Source organism: Labrus mixtus, chromosome 16 (genome assembly GCF_963584025.1).
Source record: "Labrus mixtus chromosome 16, fLabMix1.1, whole genome shotgun sequence".
NCBI lineage: Eukaryota > Metazoa > Chordata > Actinopteri > Labriformes > Labridae > Labrus > Labrus mixtus.
Genome location: NC_083627.1, coordinates 5,883,172 through 5,900,006, shown reverse-complemented (window position 1 = coordinate 5,900,006; position 16,835 = coordinate 5,883,172). Strand labels below are relative to the sequence as shown.

At 40.2% G+C, this 16,835-nt stretch overlaps 3 protein-coding genes across 3 annotated transcripts in view; all 3 read right to left on the bottom strand.

Moving 5' to 3' along the window:
• Window positions 1–43: 43 nt before the first annotated feature.
• LOC132990642 (serine/arginine-rich splicing factor 10-like) lies at window positions 44–8,203 on the bottom strand. Its single transcript, XM_061058990.1, has 6 exons — window positions 8,029–8,203; window positions 3,930–4,034; window positions 2,885–2,988; window positions 1,706–1,880; window positions 1,569–1,622; window positions 44–1,452 (listed from the first exon to the last, which is right to left on the bottom strand). Exons 1-6 carry the CDS (start codon window positions 8,091–8,093, stop codon window positions 1,224–1,226), a joined length of 732 nt encoding a protein of 243 aa, XP_060914973.1. The 5' UTR covers window positions 8,094–8,203; the 3' UTR covers window positions 44–1,223.
• Window positions 8,204–9,919: 1,716 nt separating this feature from the next.
• LOC132991670 (fatty acid-binding protein, liver-like) lies at window positions 9,920–11,695 on the bottom strand. Its single transcript, XM_061060498.1, has 4 exons — window positions 11,179–11,695; window positions 10,914–11,086; window positions 10,146–10,235; window positions 9,920–10,041 (listed from the first exon to the last, which is right to left on the bottom strand). Exons 1-4 carry the CDS (start codon window positions 11,243–11,245, stop codon window positions 9,991–9,993), a joined length of 381 nt encoding a protein of 126 aa, XP_060916481.1. The 5' UTR covers window positions 11,246–11,695; the 3' UTR covers window positions 9,920–9,990.
• A 137-nt stretch (window positions 11,696–11,832) lies between these two features.
• The window catches only part of LOC132991669 (Na(+)/H(+) exchanger beta-like), a 16,226-nt gene continuing 11,223 nt past the window's right edge, over window positions 11,833–16,835 (bottom strand). Inside the window, exons 6-12 of the mRNA XM_061060496.1 lie at window positions 16,665–16,754; window positions 16,463–16,533; window positions 15,623–15,796; window positions 15,105–15,219; window positions 14,904–15,002; window positions 14,728–14,800; window positions 11,833–13,705 (exon numbers count right to left, since the gene is read on the bottom strand). Of these exons, the coding sequence (XP_060916479.1) occupies window positions 13,437–13,705; window positions 14,728–14,800; window positions 14,904–15,002; window positions 15,105–15,219; window positions 15,623–15,796; window positions 16,463–16,533; window positions 16,665–16,754 (891 nt within the window). The 3' untranslated portion in view covers window positions 11,833–13,436. The remainder of the gene's footprint in view (window positions 13,706–14,727; window positions 14,801–14,903; window positions 15,003–15,104; window positions 15,220–15,622; window positions 15,797–16,462; window positions 16,534–16,664; window positions 16,755–16,835) is intronic.

The following is a 16,835-nucleotide window of genomic DNA, read 5'->3' as shown; positions in this document are numbered from 1 at the left end:
TTTTAAGTTTTAAAAGCATTATTTACAAATGGACGTCACACGGTTTCCTCATACTGAATGTTACCAATTTATTACTCAAAATAACAGTTTTCCTTCCTACTAAAGGTAGAAGATCAAGAGAATAAAACATGCAGTGACAAGATTCATCTCGAAAAAAAAAACAACACAGTCGTTAACAGCAATCGGAAACTTTTCGTCTCTGAACCGAAGAAACTCTGGGAGAAGTGTTCCATAATTAAAACACCTTATTGAGAAGGTCAGATGTCACAGAAAGCACCACGAAAAAAGAAAGACAAACATCTTAAACAGGGTTTGGATGAAGTCACTGGTGGAAGAAGTTTAACACTTTTCATGACCACAGCAGCGTTTCTGTGCATTTCAGCTGCCTATACTTAAAACACCTCGGCTGGAAAATGTCAGAAACACACATTTCATCCAACTTTCTGACGTTATTTGAGTTTGATTATCACTGAAACTTTGAGCTGTGTGTTTCTGATGCAGGTCAGTGAACTTTTAATATTCAGTCTGTAATACTGACAAGAGAATACGTAACTGGTTGAATCTGTCAGATTATTCAAGTGATTAGAGCGTTTTTTTTTTTTTTTTGGGTGGTTGTGCTCTCAGGAACGCTGAACATCGGTCTCGTCTCTATGACAACAGCTGCTGTGTGACAGACACCGCTCTGTTACTTTTTATGTTTTTTTTTTTTTTTAGATTTCCCGAGTTTATTTCCCGATCAGACACGGAGAAAGTCTTGTCCCGCTGTTGATCAAACATCAGCAGTAAAGTAAAAAGTATGAGCTTGTTATGAATGTGATAAAACGCACAGAAACGCTGACTCTCTGGGTCCTCAGACTGGATTCCTTTTAAAAATACTGAATGTTGTTTATTTTGCAAAAAGGGTGCATAGGGGATAGAAAAAAATCATCCTCAGTAACTGTACATTAAAATTAAACAGACTCACTCCTGGCCGACTACCACTGAACACAAATAGTGACTGTTTCTTATTCCTAACAGGCGAAAACTCACAAACTTTTTTTTTATATAAAACCGAGCAAAGGACCATTATCGTACTTAAAACGCAGCTGCAGGAAAAAAAAAAAAAAAAAAAAAAAAAAACAAGCTTTCTACAAATGGTTCAGTGGACGTTACATTCAAACAAAAGACCGACTCGGGGGCCGGCTGACATAATGACGGAGAGAACGGGGAGCAGATACTTTTATTTAGCGACCACCTGATTTGCGTCCGGCCCAGGATCGGGACCTGGAGCGCGAACGAGAGCGGGATCTTGATGCGGAGCGGGACCTGGAGCGGGACGGGGAGCGAGTGTGGCGCACTTCTTCCTCTGTGTAATGGGAGGTGGACGCCGGGTTGACGGTCTCTCGGGGAGAGGCGGACTTGGAGCGGGAGCGAGACCTCCCTCTGGACTCTCTGCGAGGCCTCTGTCTGTACCTGCGGAAACACCGTGAGAACAATGAGTCCATTAAAACACTAACGAGTGAAATCTGCAGTAACTGTTTGAGTTTAGTTATTTTTCTCCAAAAAGGTGAAAGAGGGAGATTTAGTACCGGTCGTCCTCGCGGCTCCTGCTTCTTCCTCTTCCGTACGCGCGTCCTCGAGACCTGAAGAGAGAAATGAAAAAGGTTATTTTTCAAAGAGAAACTTGACAATAAAAGCAACACGAGAATAAAAAACCCAAACTCACTCTCGAGGACTTTCAGACCGTCTGCGGTGGCGTTCATAAGATTGGCTTCGTGACCTGTAGCTTCGGTCGTAGCTGCGGCTGCGTGAGCGTCTGCGCCGGCCGTCTCGGTCGTAGTCGTCGTATCGGGAGGATCTGCTCGGCGACCGTCGCTCCTTCGTTTTCATCTGGTTTGGTGCTGATGTGACGAAACAGCCAAATTATGACAAATTTAATTTTAGAATGTTATATTCACATCTACAGACTGTTTTTTGATGTCCAACCTGTCAATGTTTAATAATATCGTTTTGTATGATATCACTTTTTTTACAACAGTTTCCCAACGACATGCTACCGAGCGTGGGTCAAAGACTAAATTCACTTGATTCAATTGTTTCCAGTTTGAGTGTCCCAACAACCGGCGGGCGATGCTGTGAGAAGGAGGGGGCTCTACAAGACACTGACGGTGTCCAGCAGGAAAACTTCTGATTATTTTTCGCTTTTCTCACTCAGCAGAGCTTGTTTTACAGAGTGGATGATTATTAATGTCCACCTATCAATGACGCAAATGTTGTGCTTTGTCTCGTGTCAACGCTGCAGAAGCACGGCGAGACGTCTATTGGCGATCCTTTGAGTGTTGTGAGTTGCATCAACAGCTCGTCAATACAAGGCACCACACTTTATAACGTTTTACAAGAGAAACTGAAAGAGTAGTAAATATTCAACATGCAGATGTGCACAGTGGGCATCTGATCGCAAGCGATGCGATATCTAACGCTTGCGTGCTGTTGGACACGGTGTTCAACGGGAGGCTTGAGGCCCGCCTCATCCCCAGCTTACTGCACGTTACTCAGTTGACAGAAAGTTTGTTTGGGACAGCATTTCCAGAAAACGACCGCCATCATTGGCACCCTTCTGAAACAAATGGGTGACGTCACTGAGACTACACCATGTTTCATCCATTTTTAAAGGAACATTTCACCTATAATGATACCAAAGTGTAAACTGTAATCTTAGGTCTACAGGATGTGCGCACGGCTGAAACACCATCCTATCAGGAGAGGTCCTCTTGGGGCGGATGCCAGCATAAAGACATAATCAGCCGATATCACCGATGTGCTGATATTATAATGCATCCCTACTTCGAGAGAAGTGGACAATATTAATATTTGTGAGGTTTGTAAATAAATGCACAACACTTACTCTTTCTGTCGCCCTGGGCAAACTGGATTTCAATCTGCCGGCCACACACCCACTTCCTGTCCAGGCCGTGAAGAGCGTCTTCTGCGTCACGCACATCCTCAAATGTGCTGGCTGGTTAAGGGTTTTGTTTTCTCTCATGTTTGGTACACAAACTCTAATCAAAGTTCTGAGTTATTCTTTCTTATCTCAAACAAAGTGAAACATATTTCCCCTCACATAAAATGTTAAAACATCATTTCATTAACACATTACTTTTACAGAATAATTGAAGGGGGATGCAGGACATGTGTGTGGCCTGATTTGAAAAACAAACACTTTAAAATTAGCACATAGTATGTATAATAATACAACAGGCAAGAAAAACATACATGATAAGTGGATTTTTGTAGAGATAAAAGATGAAGCAAGTTTTTCAAACATCAAATCATTGTGTGGGGGATCAGGACTACAAATATGAAAACAAATCAAACACATCAGCAGCTGATTAAAGTGCTTTGATTAACGATTAAAATGTCGACATCACAGGGAAAGCTGATTTTGTTGTCAAATTTGTGGATTTGTCTTGGGAGGATACAAAATAATTCAGACTTGTTACCTTTTGCTTGACTTTGAACTTCATCTTGATCTTTACACTCTTTAATCGACTCCCACAGAGACTTGGGGGTTTTGCTGCTTGCCTTTTCCTCTTTAAACTCTTTTCTTTTCCCAATTCTTTGCCGCCATATCCAAGCTTTGTCTCCGTTCCCTTTTCCTCTTCATGCTTTACTTTCTCTTTTCAACCTTTTCCCTCCCTCTGATCCTGAAGGTCTGTGTGACTTGTCTTTACAGCTACTCTACACAGGTCTTTGTTACTCTTTGTGGCCGGTTTCCACAACGGGGTGCTTTTACATTTTCTGAAGCAATAACAGAGAAATACGTATGTTAGATATTCAATCAAATGATGTGCAAGAAATAAAAGCATGTCTTCTCTGCTGTAGGAAAACATCAGATCAGTGTTAATTGATAATGTTAGCACAAACAGTACACACTCATTGGGAAAGGATATTGAATGTATGCAAATCCTCTTGGCTGACGTGTATAGAAGTCAAGTGGGATGTAGACATCTACTACTGGCCCATAGCGGCCAAACTCACGCCGCAAATCCTCAGGCCTGAACACCGTAAATACAAGTATGACTCATCTGACCATCACTCTGCTGACATCATGAACCAGAAATAGCAGCTGGGAGAGCAGCTCATGAGACGGCTAAGGGAACAGTTCACCCCAAAACACAATACCACTTACCTGGTGATCCGACCGGCTTTAAATTATGAATTCTGTTATTTGTTTTAAGTTAGGCTGATGCTCAGGTTGCAGCATACAAGTATCACGAAATCCAAGTTTTAGATTGACAGTGAAGTCTGCTGTGTTAATCCGAACAAAAAGTCGTGAAGTAAATTCTATAACTGTGTTTGTTATACCCCCCCCCTTAAAAACTCTTGTTTTCGTTCCTTTACAGTTCCCATGAAATCAATACAAATGTTTATTTTATCTAAATGTACTATGGGAGGTAAAGCCTTCAGTTATCAGGCTCCTCCCCTCTGGAATCATCTGCCAGTCAGGGTCCGGGAGGCAGACACACTCTGTACTTTTAAGAATAGACTTTAAACGTTCCTTTTCGATAAAGCTTGAAGTTAGAGCTGGCGCAGGTATGGTACGGACCAGCTCCTAGTTATGCTGCTTTAGGCTTAGACTAGACGGGGGGAACTGACACCTTAAGCTCCTATCTCTCTCTCTCTCTGTGCATTCACATCATATTACTGCATGTCACTATGTGTAAATCTTTTCCTGGGAGATCCTGAGCTCTCAGTCTTGTTGGTGGCGACGGCCTGCTGCTATGGATCTAAATTGCACAAATATTTCATTCATTACTGAAAAGTTGCCGATGTATGTCTGGATTTCAGACAGTGGGCAGAGATTTGCCTGCTTTTTTTGGGTTATTAAATACGAGTAACTAACCGTTATCGGGTGCCTAGGACTTCAATTATTATTGCTGTGGTATCAAAACAGGTATCACTAAATGATTTGAATTTATCTTTCATTGCAAGGTTTCCATTTGTTTGTAAATCATGACAATGATTGGTTGCAGGCGTGTTGCCACTTCCTATTTAAGATGTCCCGCCCATTTTAACAAACTTTTGCCTGATAACGTTCTTGCCTCATTGCTCTCCTGCTCACCTGTCTTATTAAAACAGATTTAAACAGGCGAAACAGGTTTTCTATCATATCAAGGTTTGACATGCTGGTGCTCTGACAAACCTGTTCGCTTTTGTAAACGGCTAAAGATAACATTTAAACCTAACAGCTTTCTGTCAGGTGTTTCAAGGGAACTTAAGGATCATTGTGCCTGATAATTATAATCCATTAGGACTTCACAGCATGATACATGGACATCACAACCTTCATCAACAAATTGTATTCCTTATTTTGCTCCATCTTTTCTTGTGTTTTGGGGTGAACAGATCTTCTTATATATGAAAACTATTTTGTTCAACATGCATTTCAATGTAAAGACCAATAACAGTTCTGTGGCTCCATTCAGGTTAGATTACATTCCTTTGTTCAAGTGTTCACCTTAAACATCCCAGCTTTTAACAAAAACTAAATCTGTATTTATTTGACGGCATGACTCAATTATTGATTGTGGTAACGTATTCAATACGTTACCACGATGAAGACCAAATGTATTTCTATAACACATGCTTTTCAAACATTCAAACACACTTTAAAATTAGTCACTGAAGTTGTAGAAGTTTGGTTTTACATTTAAATTATGTGTTTAAGATCCCAGAAAAGTCTGAGAAAGGTTCTTAAATTAGACGAGAGAGCACTGAACTGTGGACACAGTCTTCTCTTACCTACTTCAGCTCGATTATTCATCATAACTATTTATTTTGCCGACTGCACAGCACTTGATTTTTGATTTAATGCACTTTTCTGAACTGTGTGTTGGGACGGTTTCAGTCTCTGGCTCAGTTTGGTTAAAGTACGGTACCTGTTTTGTCTCTATTTCTGTTGTTGCCTTTTATGTACCTGTCGTGTCTTGTTGCCTGCTGCAGTTCAAATTTCCTTCAGGATAATAATAAAGTTGAACTCCTAAAAAAAGCATTTATAAACTTTACATTTTGGCCCTTTAAATTTTTTCAACGTATTTAGTAATTCTTAGTTAATGTTACTCCTCTGCTCATTTTACAAACTGATATCTAATGAGCCTGTGTAGTCTGTATCTAAATATGTATCCTGGTTCAACCAACAGTTACAGTAAAAATAAAGTCTCGTTAGCCTAGTTGTTAAACAGCATTTGTTAATGAGGGCAAAGCGATTAATCACTTTAAGGATCAGAGAAAATCTGCTTGTGATTAAATGACGTGAACTAAATGTTTATGTTTATATTTTGCATCCTCTAACTAGTTTCTACCTACATTATTGAATTACTTTGCCCTTACTCTGGCAGCCGCCTTCTCCAACCTTTTGATCATCCGGGCTTTATGATAGTTCCTGGTTTCATGTTTTATATCCAGAGGGGATCGTGCGTCTGCAGTGGCAGCTCCTAAACTCTGACACAGTCTTTGCCATAACCTGTAGTTTCTTTTGAACGGCTGCTAAAAATGATTTTTTTATAGGTTAGGATTAAAAAAAAAAAATCAGTTTGTCTTTTCATTTTATTTATGAAGCTGGTTTGTGTTGGCACATTAAAGTTTGTTTGTCCAAGTTGACCTTAGGGCTGGGAAATAGATCAAGTTTTTAAGATATATCGATATATTTTCATACAAGATAACGGGTACGACGATATCGTTAATATCAATATAGTTTATGTTGCATTAAAATAACGTTACAGAGGTGCCACGTCACCTTTTTCTCATCTCACTGATGATGACTGACTGTCTGTCTCTCTTAACCCTGCTCCTCCTCTCTCTCTCTCTTATTGTATTTAAGGAACATTTTTATTTTATAATATTACTTTTTAATTCACAAACAGGTAGTGTATTTTTCCATGTGTTTTCACTGTTAATAAAAGACATAACCATATATATCGAGTATCGCCATTCAGCTAAACAATATCTAGATATGAGTTTTGGTCCATATCGCCCAGCCCTAGTTGACCTCAATCTGTAATAATGTGGCACACTTTGGGATTGTGTGTTTTAAGTGCTACTATAAATTAAGTTTATTATATTATTATCCTTGTTAGTCTTAAATACCTCCTCTTTGTGTGGTGTCACCTCACTAATCCTCTTTAAGCATCTCCCTAATTATACATAAATAGTAAATTAACAGTCATAAAGACACAACAGGTTTTAGTATTTTTCGTTCACGTTGATTTAGCAGTTGTTTTTTTTTACTTAGGGAGAAAGTGACAGATAGAAACTTTATTATAACACTTAAAACTGGGTTCTCCATTCATCACTAAGACTAGTTATTTATTTAATCGTGAGCATTTAATTTAAACATTTTTTTAAACCTCGACACGTTTTAAAACACCTAGAAACGTTAACATAATTAAATTAAATTAAAGTGATATTAACACAAAAATAATATAAAATATAATGAAAAATATATATAAATATAAAAATAATTAAAAATATATAAAATTAATAACACATAAAATAAAGTTTATCTTTATTTTTATTTTTAAATAATAACAACATGTAGCTGTACGAACGTTAGTTACTGTTAATTTTTTTTAAAACAGACATAATGCATTTAGAGGAAGTTTGTAAAAAAAAAACAGCAAAAAGATAATATAAATGTGTAAAAGTATTTATAATAAACTTGTAAACAATCTAAAATATTCACTTTGAAGCTCAGTTATAAACATGAAAACGTGCACAGGTAACGACACGCAAACAAAGAAACGTTACCCAGGGCAGTTTGTCTTCACATCGACGTGTTTTTGATTTAATTTGTGTTAAATGAAAGTAAACTGAGTTTCTGTTTATTAAAAATATCATAATTATTAAAGCTGCTCGTTGTTTTTTTAACGTAACGTGAAGCTACGCCGAGCGGGCTAACATTAGCTAATGAGCTAGCTTAGCCGCCGTAATACGAGTAAGTGAGCCTTAATGGATAATCTGTAATAGTTTCCTGTCAGAATGTGGACTCACCTGGACTCATCGGAGATGTTTCTGACAAACAAAGACGTGTTTGGAGGCCTCATGTATCTGGCCATAAAGTTACACTCACTAAGAAGAAGAAAAATGTGTTTTTTAGGGCAATGGAAAAAAATCTGCAGCGAAAGAATTTGTGACGCATGCGCACTAAGAAGGCGCCTCCTGGCTCTTCTTCTTCAATGGAAAACAGGCGTGAGAACCAACAGCGCCCCCTGTCGCTTAACGCTACCAGCACCTGCAGCCGTCTTCTTTGGATTTTATTGGCAGCTGGCATCCAAAAAGTTGCATTACTGCCATCTGCTGGATTTAATTATTACTCACATTCCTAAATCCTCCTTAATAAACCTTTTTCTCAAGAGATATTTAAACAATAGGCCTCTCCCTCTCTCCCCACACTCCAAAATACTTTTAAAATCTCTTCTTACGAGTCCCTCTCTCTCCCCATCTGTCATCATATTATGTCTATGTGCTACATACTTTCTACATTTAATAACTACATGTTCATTCTGCTAGATTGCACATCTCACAAAGACCGGATGAATGTTTTCCAATGATATGTCACCTGCAGCCGTGGCCTCCTCTGTGGTTTATAAAGGCGGTTTGCGTCCACAAAGTTGCATCAATGCCTACCTATGGATTTACAGTATTACTGCAGTGTTCTGACTATTAAACCCAGTGGTTCTCAACTGGTGGGGCCGGGACCCAAAAGGGGGTCGTGGAGCCTTTTTCAGTGTGAAGCAAATGTGTACCTAGAAAGATCAGTTGTTTAAAAACTTCAGTTTTGTTTTTTTTACTTTGTTTTTTTTGTTCTGTTTCTTTGTTCTGTCACATATTTAGTACAGTCTGATGTTAAAACTGAACACATTTTCTTTAAATTAAACTGATTGGTTGAAAAAAATCTGGAATTTGGATCGCAATTTTTCATTTGGGGTTGGTGAACATATATGAATAAGTTATAACCATCGCAAAAAAGGATAAGAATTGAATCTTATCCTTGCAAAAAAAATATTCATCGTGTTTAGAACCTAAAATGTTTTCCCAGTTAGGCTAGATACATTTTTCCCCGTTCTTACTAACTTCTTAGTAAGGCTGGGGTGTTGATGAACTCCCATGATTTTCATGGCTGTCTTTGTGAGTCTGTTGATTTGGGCCTTTGACTGAACGGTCAAATTTCTGCATGGTTTGGAAATCAACAAACCATAGTCAGACAGGCACAAAAAATAATCTCAGACCCATCTCACGTTCTTCACCCTGAGTACCAGCTCCTCCCCTCAGGCCGACGATACAGGGCACCCCGAGGGAGGAACAACCGTTTCAGAAATACCTTTGTTCCCTTGTCCATCAAAGCCCTCAACAGTACCTAAGCTGTAATGTGTGTGTATACATGTGCATGTAGGAGGTGTGTGAAGATGTGTAGATGTACCTGCACTGCTATCACTTTTCATAACTATTACATATTTATGGTTTTAGTAATTCACTTGTATGGCATTTTATGATTATTTAACTGACATGTTTTGAATGAATGTATTTTGTTATTTTTTGCTACTGCATCAGAGCTCTGTGAAGTCCAAGACAAATTTCCAACTGGGACAATAAAGTTAATCTTAATCTTAATCTTAATCAAAGTTTTTGATCTCATTCTAATGCTTTCTTTCTTTCTTTCTTTCTTTCTTTCCATTTCAGGCCTCATTATTCCCTCCACACTGATTACATTTTGGTTCCTTTTTCACGGTTAGTGCCAGATCGCATCTCGTCTCCACATTTACCACAAAACCTTGAATAATGCCTGCACACAAGGGAGCTGTGTCTATATTTCCTTTTCCAGATGAGGTCAAACTGAACTACCTCATAAATTCAAAAAAGTTGTTTCATTTAATCACTCAAGTGTTGTTCATTCAAATGAATTTATTCTTGTATGAAGACTTAATAATAATGTTATTTTGAGTTGGAAGTCGATCAGACACGTTTGCTTTTGCTGATGAAAGTCACCGAGCCGGCAGTCATGGTCTGAAAAAGAAGGGAAATAAATCACATCTTTTTCACGCACAAAACACAGTTATCCTCTTAAAAAGAACAGACGTTATTTATATTAAATTAAAAAATCCTCTGACCTCAATCATCTCATCACCGATGATCTCTCGGACAGAGGTGAACTTCTCCGTCTCAGTGATCATCTTCCCATCCTCCTCTCTGACGGTGCACTTATCAACACAAAAAACATGTATCACAAATTAGCTCCCAGCCTTTTTTTTTAATTTCATTTAACTTTATTTATTTTACCAAGAAGTCCAATTGAGATTTTAAAAATCTATTTCAAGAGACAGACAATGCCAAGGTAGCAGCGATACCAAATCACAGACACATTAAAAGTTCAGCAACACAACATGGGGAACAAATCACAACAAACTGAAAACAAAAACAATCAAAAACTCACAAATATTTCACAAATGGAAAGAACAAGTTACAGCCTCAAACTCCAAGAAGGATTAGACTCCAAAAGCAACAAATTCCTACATCAAGAGTGAACTCAAAACAAAGATAGACTTCGTCATAAATCAGACATTTGCTGAATCAGCATCTTCTATTTTTCTTCTGTTCATTTTAAATAGATTGTCAAATCTTAAAGTTCCCCTCGGTCACATATCATTATGTCTGCAAACAAACTTAGATCTTGTCTTCAGTCATTAAAGGAAGTTTGTTTCTTTATTATTTCCTCATGGATCACTTTCTTTTCATTTCATGTAAAGGTGTGAAAACATCTGGACAACACACCCGACATGCTCTTGGCTTCAAAATGCACCAAATCAGGAAAGTGTCACAACTACCATCTTTGATTCTTTGCCCATCATCGTCACTCAGAGTTTGAGACTTTGAATTACCTTAAACTTCCTGCCGTCCACTGCCGTCATCTCCGTCTCCTTCCCGATGGTGAACGAGTGGACTTTGGTGATGACGGGAGTCTTTATCGTGCAGGTGAAGTCTTCGCCCTCCTGCTCGATCACGATCACCGGCTTGTTGTCCTTCCGCATTTTCACTGCGATCGCAGGTGCACCTTGAGGAGATATGTATAAAAACAACAACAACTTGATATTCTACTCAAACACAGGAACATGAATGATTTAAATTTGAAACTATTCTTTTTACCTATCACTCTCAAGAAATCCTCAACGTTTTCTTCATAATAAACTTTCCAAGTGCCGTTAAAGTCCATGCCTGAGGTCTGCTTGTGCTGCCTGCCCGAGGATGTTTGTTATTCTTTGTTGTCATAATCACATCTCAAACTGCTGGTTGGCATGTTTGGGACTTCAAACTCCCTGTTATTTGGGTGGAAATTTCCACTTAGCGACACAAAGGTGTAACACCTTTACGCACAGAAATCACAACATTTAACTGCTGCACTTAGGCAATGACATACCATTTTTTTTATTTCAGACAGGTATTAAAGCTTTTTCTTCATTTGCAGGATTCATGACATGAAGACATTTTGACATTTTTTTTTTCTTCCTCAGAATATAAAAATACTTCAACTGGTAAACACAGAAAGCGAATTCACTTTAAGGCAAACTTGCAGGCGGCAAAAAGCTCAGGCGGTTCAGTGCAGACTTGAAAAGATGATCCACCTCTTTGACCTCCAGAAAAACATCTCATTGCATGCTCAGTCACAGGAAACACAGACATGTTGAGCTTCGGTAAACTTGCTGGAATGTTTTTGAAGCTCTCATAATTCAGACACGTACAAAACAGTCACATGACACATGGGTACGTATGGCAGCTCGTCTTTTTGTTTCTGCAGAGGCGGTTTGTAAATACTAGGCTGTGTTGCAGTCCCTGAGAAAACACTGACCAGTCACGCAGCGATGTTGAATACAGTGCTAAGCTAGCTTACTGACCTCAGTCAAACAATATCTGCACTTTGTTCTTAAGTCTTATTTTAACTCTCTTTGGTCCACAGATTTGTGCTTTTCTGTTTTTCATTGAGGTTTTACAGAGAAAAACGTGCTTCAAGAAACACCCTTCATCATTCTTTTCATCACAAAAAAAGCTGATCACTTAGTTATTTTACGTGAATATAACAAAATAAATAAGAGTTTAAAACATGTTGTTAGTGATATAGAAAGACTCTTTACTAATAAGGGTATCATCACTCTAAAGGTCACATCTTCTCCTCCTCTTCAAGTTTAAATAAGTCTCAGATCTCCCCAAAACATGTCTGAAGTGTCTTGTTCTAAATCCACTCTGATCCTGTATTTGATCATGACTATAAACCCCTCTATTTCAGCCCTGCTCAGAACAGGCTGTTTCTGTGTCTGTACCTTTAAATATGTAAATGAGCTGTGTCTGACCACGCCCCCCTCTCTGGAAGGGCTTGGGTGGCTCGGGCTTTCTCGCTCCATGTCCTATTCTTTACGGTGAGAAGGCAGACTCAGAGGGTAGAACAAACACCTAGCTGTATGAGTGTCACCCACCTGGGGGAGGGGCTACTGCCCTTTGTGATGTCACAAAGGCAAAATCTCCAAACGGCCTGTTTGAGCACACATTTTCTGAAAAGTGGAGCAGGCAAAATACAGAGAGGATGGACTTTTCTTATCATTGGGGGTTTGTAAACAGACTAGGGACACATATTAGAGTTAGAGGAACATGATGAAGAATTTTGCATGATATGTGACATTTAAAGCTCCTTTAAACTTTTGATTTGTGGTGATTCTGGCGCCCCCCTGTGGACAAAGTGGTCTTTGCTGATCTTGTTCTGTGCATATTTAACAAAAAAAAACCATTCTGTATTCTTTTAACAGTGGAAAGCTTCACTCACTGTGAATCTTTGCTGTGGAAAATGTAAATACAGGCTCCTTCTGTAGCGTGCTTTTAGGCACTTTGTCTGACAGCTACCCCGCGGCAGCAGGTAGAGGCACCAATAAGACCAAAACAGAAATAATCAACCTTCTCAGGGATGGTCACGTTTGCTTTTGTTGGTTTTGAAGAGGGTCAGTATTATTTTTCCTCAAACATTTCTTGGGTATCTTTGGTACTCACTGCCTAATACCCGTGCCCCTTAACAGATTCTTCATACTGTGCTTTGAGCGGTTAACTCCACCCACCTGGTGCTTCAAGTCTGTTAAAACAAGTGCTCTTTTTTTTTTTTTTTTTTTTTAAGATGCAGGTCTGCTTCTTAAGACACTTCTGACACTTAGCTGTAAAAGAATCCCGAACTAGCAAACGCTCATTGTTGCATGCTTTGATAAAAGAAACAATCTTTGCATCAACTCGTATCACAGAAATATGACATTGAAAAAAAATAACACTTTTGGCAGAATAAATTCATAAATATTAAACTTTGCTTGAATTCCTTTGACTTTAAACTGACAAACAAACATTAGGAAACATGACGGTGTAAACGTGTTTCATCATGAGCGTCCGGATCCGTCCTCTTCCTCTTCCTCTTCCTGGTTTGGACCGGGGTCACTAAGGCAGCGCGATAGTTTCTGTTGCTCCTCCTGCTCGTCTGGATCTTTCTCCCTCGTCTTGTCGCCGCCCGTGGACCTCTGCGCCTTGCTCTGATTGGGTCTCTGGGGCGATTCATTCAACAGGCTGACGGCATCAGCGGGGCTGGGATGTGGCTGAGCCGTCGGGCCTCTGGGGCTCTCGCTGTCATCATAAGTGAAGACCTGGTTTTCTGTGGTGCAGATACAGAGGAAGGACAGAATGCATAAAAATGGTGCACAAGAAGCAGCTACATTTAAGAGACTATATCGGCCTGAATATAAGACAGATCTGAAAAAAGGTGGGGTTGTCTTAAATTCAGGGGTCTAGACTTTTAGATGCCAATATACATTCACAACAACAGGCAGAGCTGCTGTGAGTGTGCGGCTCCTGACCGACGCCCGCTGACACCTACAGCTTCAGTTCGTCCTGAGGTCAAGTTAACCGACTACTGAGGAGGAGTTATGACGCTAATTTTATTATCATGGTTATACATGCAGCATCTTATTTGTGCAAGATCCCTCCATCAGATGGATTAGCTCCTGTTTAAGATCTGCAACCGCTCTCCACCCTGCGGACTCACGCTCTGCAGGTAAAGTTACTCCCAAGAGAGAGAGACTTTCACAAATGAGTCCCCCATGGAACATGGCGCAATGTAAAGGTGAGGGAAGCTCTTTTTAAACGGGAGTTGTTTTGACATATAGGAAAATGAACGGGGTGGGACCCGCCGCTGTATAGAGAGAGCGAGAGAGGTGTGTGTGTGGACATGAGAAGTCATTAGACTATTACTGACAAGAATACACATTTATTTTTATTTTTTTTCTACTTGGCAAATGAATACGTTTGAACGTTTTTTTCACTTTCTAATGGTAAATGGAGTGAGGAAACTAATCCATTCATACACATTCATACGCCGCAAACGAAGCAGCTAGAGCAACTTGGGGTTAAGTGTTTTGCCCAAGGACATGTCGCTGCAGGAGCTGGGGATCGAACCCTTGACCTTCTGGTTGAGAGACGACCGACTCCAGCACTGAGCCACAGCCGCCTCTTATCTTTCTTTATGCCTTAACAATGACCTTTCCCAATTTTAGCATTTTTATAGGTCATTATGTACAAAATGACTCTGGAGCAGCATAAAACTGAATATTCCTCCAGAACATTTTCATCTCAAACTCGTAGATCTCTCTTGTGTGTTGTGTGTTCAGTTCGACTGACCTGGTTCAAAGCAGACTTTTCTCACTGAAGGTGTTTCCTGGCGGTTTGCAGGAACTGTGAGGTAGTGACTCATCTGTTTAAAAGACACAGAGGTAACAGAACAGACGACTATGACCATGATCTTTAGGGTTAGTGAAGGTTTCATCAGACAGAATCACAGCGACCTTGAAACTCACCCTCCTCTCCATCTCCACCCTCTGCTTCCTGAAGCGAACTTCACTCACGTTGTCCTCAAACGGGTCCATGAAGAGGTCGTGTCTGCTGTACGAACGAAGCTGAAGGAAGGAAACGCAAACCGCAGCGTCACCGACAAATTGTGCTTTTTCCAAGAACGACCGCACATCACACTGATTAAACTCTTCCTCTTAGTTACCCACCCTCTGTCTGGTCTGCTGCAGGTTTCCTCGCAGAATCTTTCTGATCTCTGCTTCACGACTTTTGGAGATGCTTGGGATCGCTCGGCGTCTGCTCGGCCCTTTGGGCTGAATGTTTCTGCGGAGACAAACAGAAACGTGGCTTAAAGGTCTTTGGTAGAAGTGCATCAACGTACTGAATGAGCCTGAAATATTTCTGGATGGGTTGATCTACATCCATGTTTTTGCAAAGTCTTCTATTTATTTGAAGCTGGCAAAAAAAATGTAGCTTAAAGTTTTAACCTTTGATAATTTTATCAAAAGAACCAGAAGATGTATTTTCTAATCAGCTGGCGACTTTCAGACATTTTAAACTCACTTCAGATCTGTGTTTGATGATATTTAAAGATGCGGTTCATTTTCAAAAAAAACAAACAACAAATACATGGATGCATATATTTTCTGATTAAAACTGTCAGCGACATGTTGTCCTCCTTCAGTTCTCCATCTCTGAGATTGAATGAAGTAAGGAGGGCACTCACTGCATGGAGACGGAGGACACGATGGCGGGCAGCTTGGCCGTGCTGCCGCTCTCCACCAGCATCATGGCCTGCTTCATCTCCATCTTGTTGTAGAAGGAGATGAGCTGAGGCTCGGTGGAGCGCTCGCCTGTGATCAGCCACCGCTTCACATAGGCCTTATTGAAGCGGTTCAGCCTGAAGGACAGAAAACACTAAGTATTACTACAGTCAGAACTCCAGAAACACTTCGAAGTCATTCGTTTTCGGATAGACGTGATTACTGGACTCGACAGTCATCAGACGGTCGCTTTTTGTTGCCGCCCTGTCGAACTAGTTTAATGCAAAGGTCAGTGCATTATCGAGCGATGGTGGCTCGGATTTCCAAGTTTTCTGATTTAAATAAATAAATAGATGAGCTACTGAGACATCATAGTTTCTTTAACCACGATAGCAACAGCAGGACGGACTAAAACGTGTCGTTCTGAAGCACCAATGATGTGCAGCAACACAGAAGAGCGTGCACAGCATCGTATTCCTGTTTAATAAAGTCTGCTTCAGTGTTGGGAACACAGACAGCTTAAGAGAGACAGGAAACATAAAGAGGAGAGAGTGGGGGGGGGGGGGGGGGGGGGGGGGGGGGTGACATGCAGCAAAAAGCAGCTGCAACAACTCAAGGCCTCACGCTTAGCCATATGGCGCACCGAACACATGTTTGTTTCTCCGGCGGCTGCAACCTCCACTGTTTAACAATAATGCAAGTGAAGAAGTGCAAAATCCTGCAGTTCGTCGAGGGTCTTAGTTTTCCTTTAGAAGATTTGTTTTTGACTTTTCTCGTAAATAAAAGAGAGAATTAAATCATACTTGTCTTTCCAGTGATGATGTCCATAATGTCCACAGACGTCTTCAATCCCTGTGAGGAGATGATCCAGGAACTGAGGACAGAAACGTTATCTCCATGACGGTAAATAAAGCAGCAAAGACGCTGATGTTTCATTATTTTCTGTCCTACATTTTCCTCCGCTCATCTCAGCTAAACCCTGGAATAAATCCTGATCGATCTCACCTGTGTGTGAATCTCCTCATTTATCGATCCTTTGCTCTCCTTCTTCTTCTTCACCGCCAGAAGCTCCACCAGAGGTCGGATCGTCATTCCCTGAACGCAGAAACAGGAGGGAGGTCACGGTGAGACAAAACAGCTTTTATATGAAACACTGTTAGAAGACTGACTCATTTC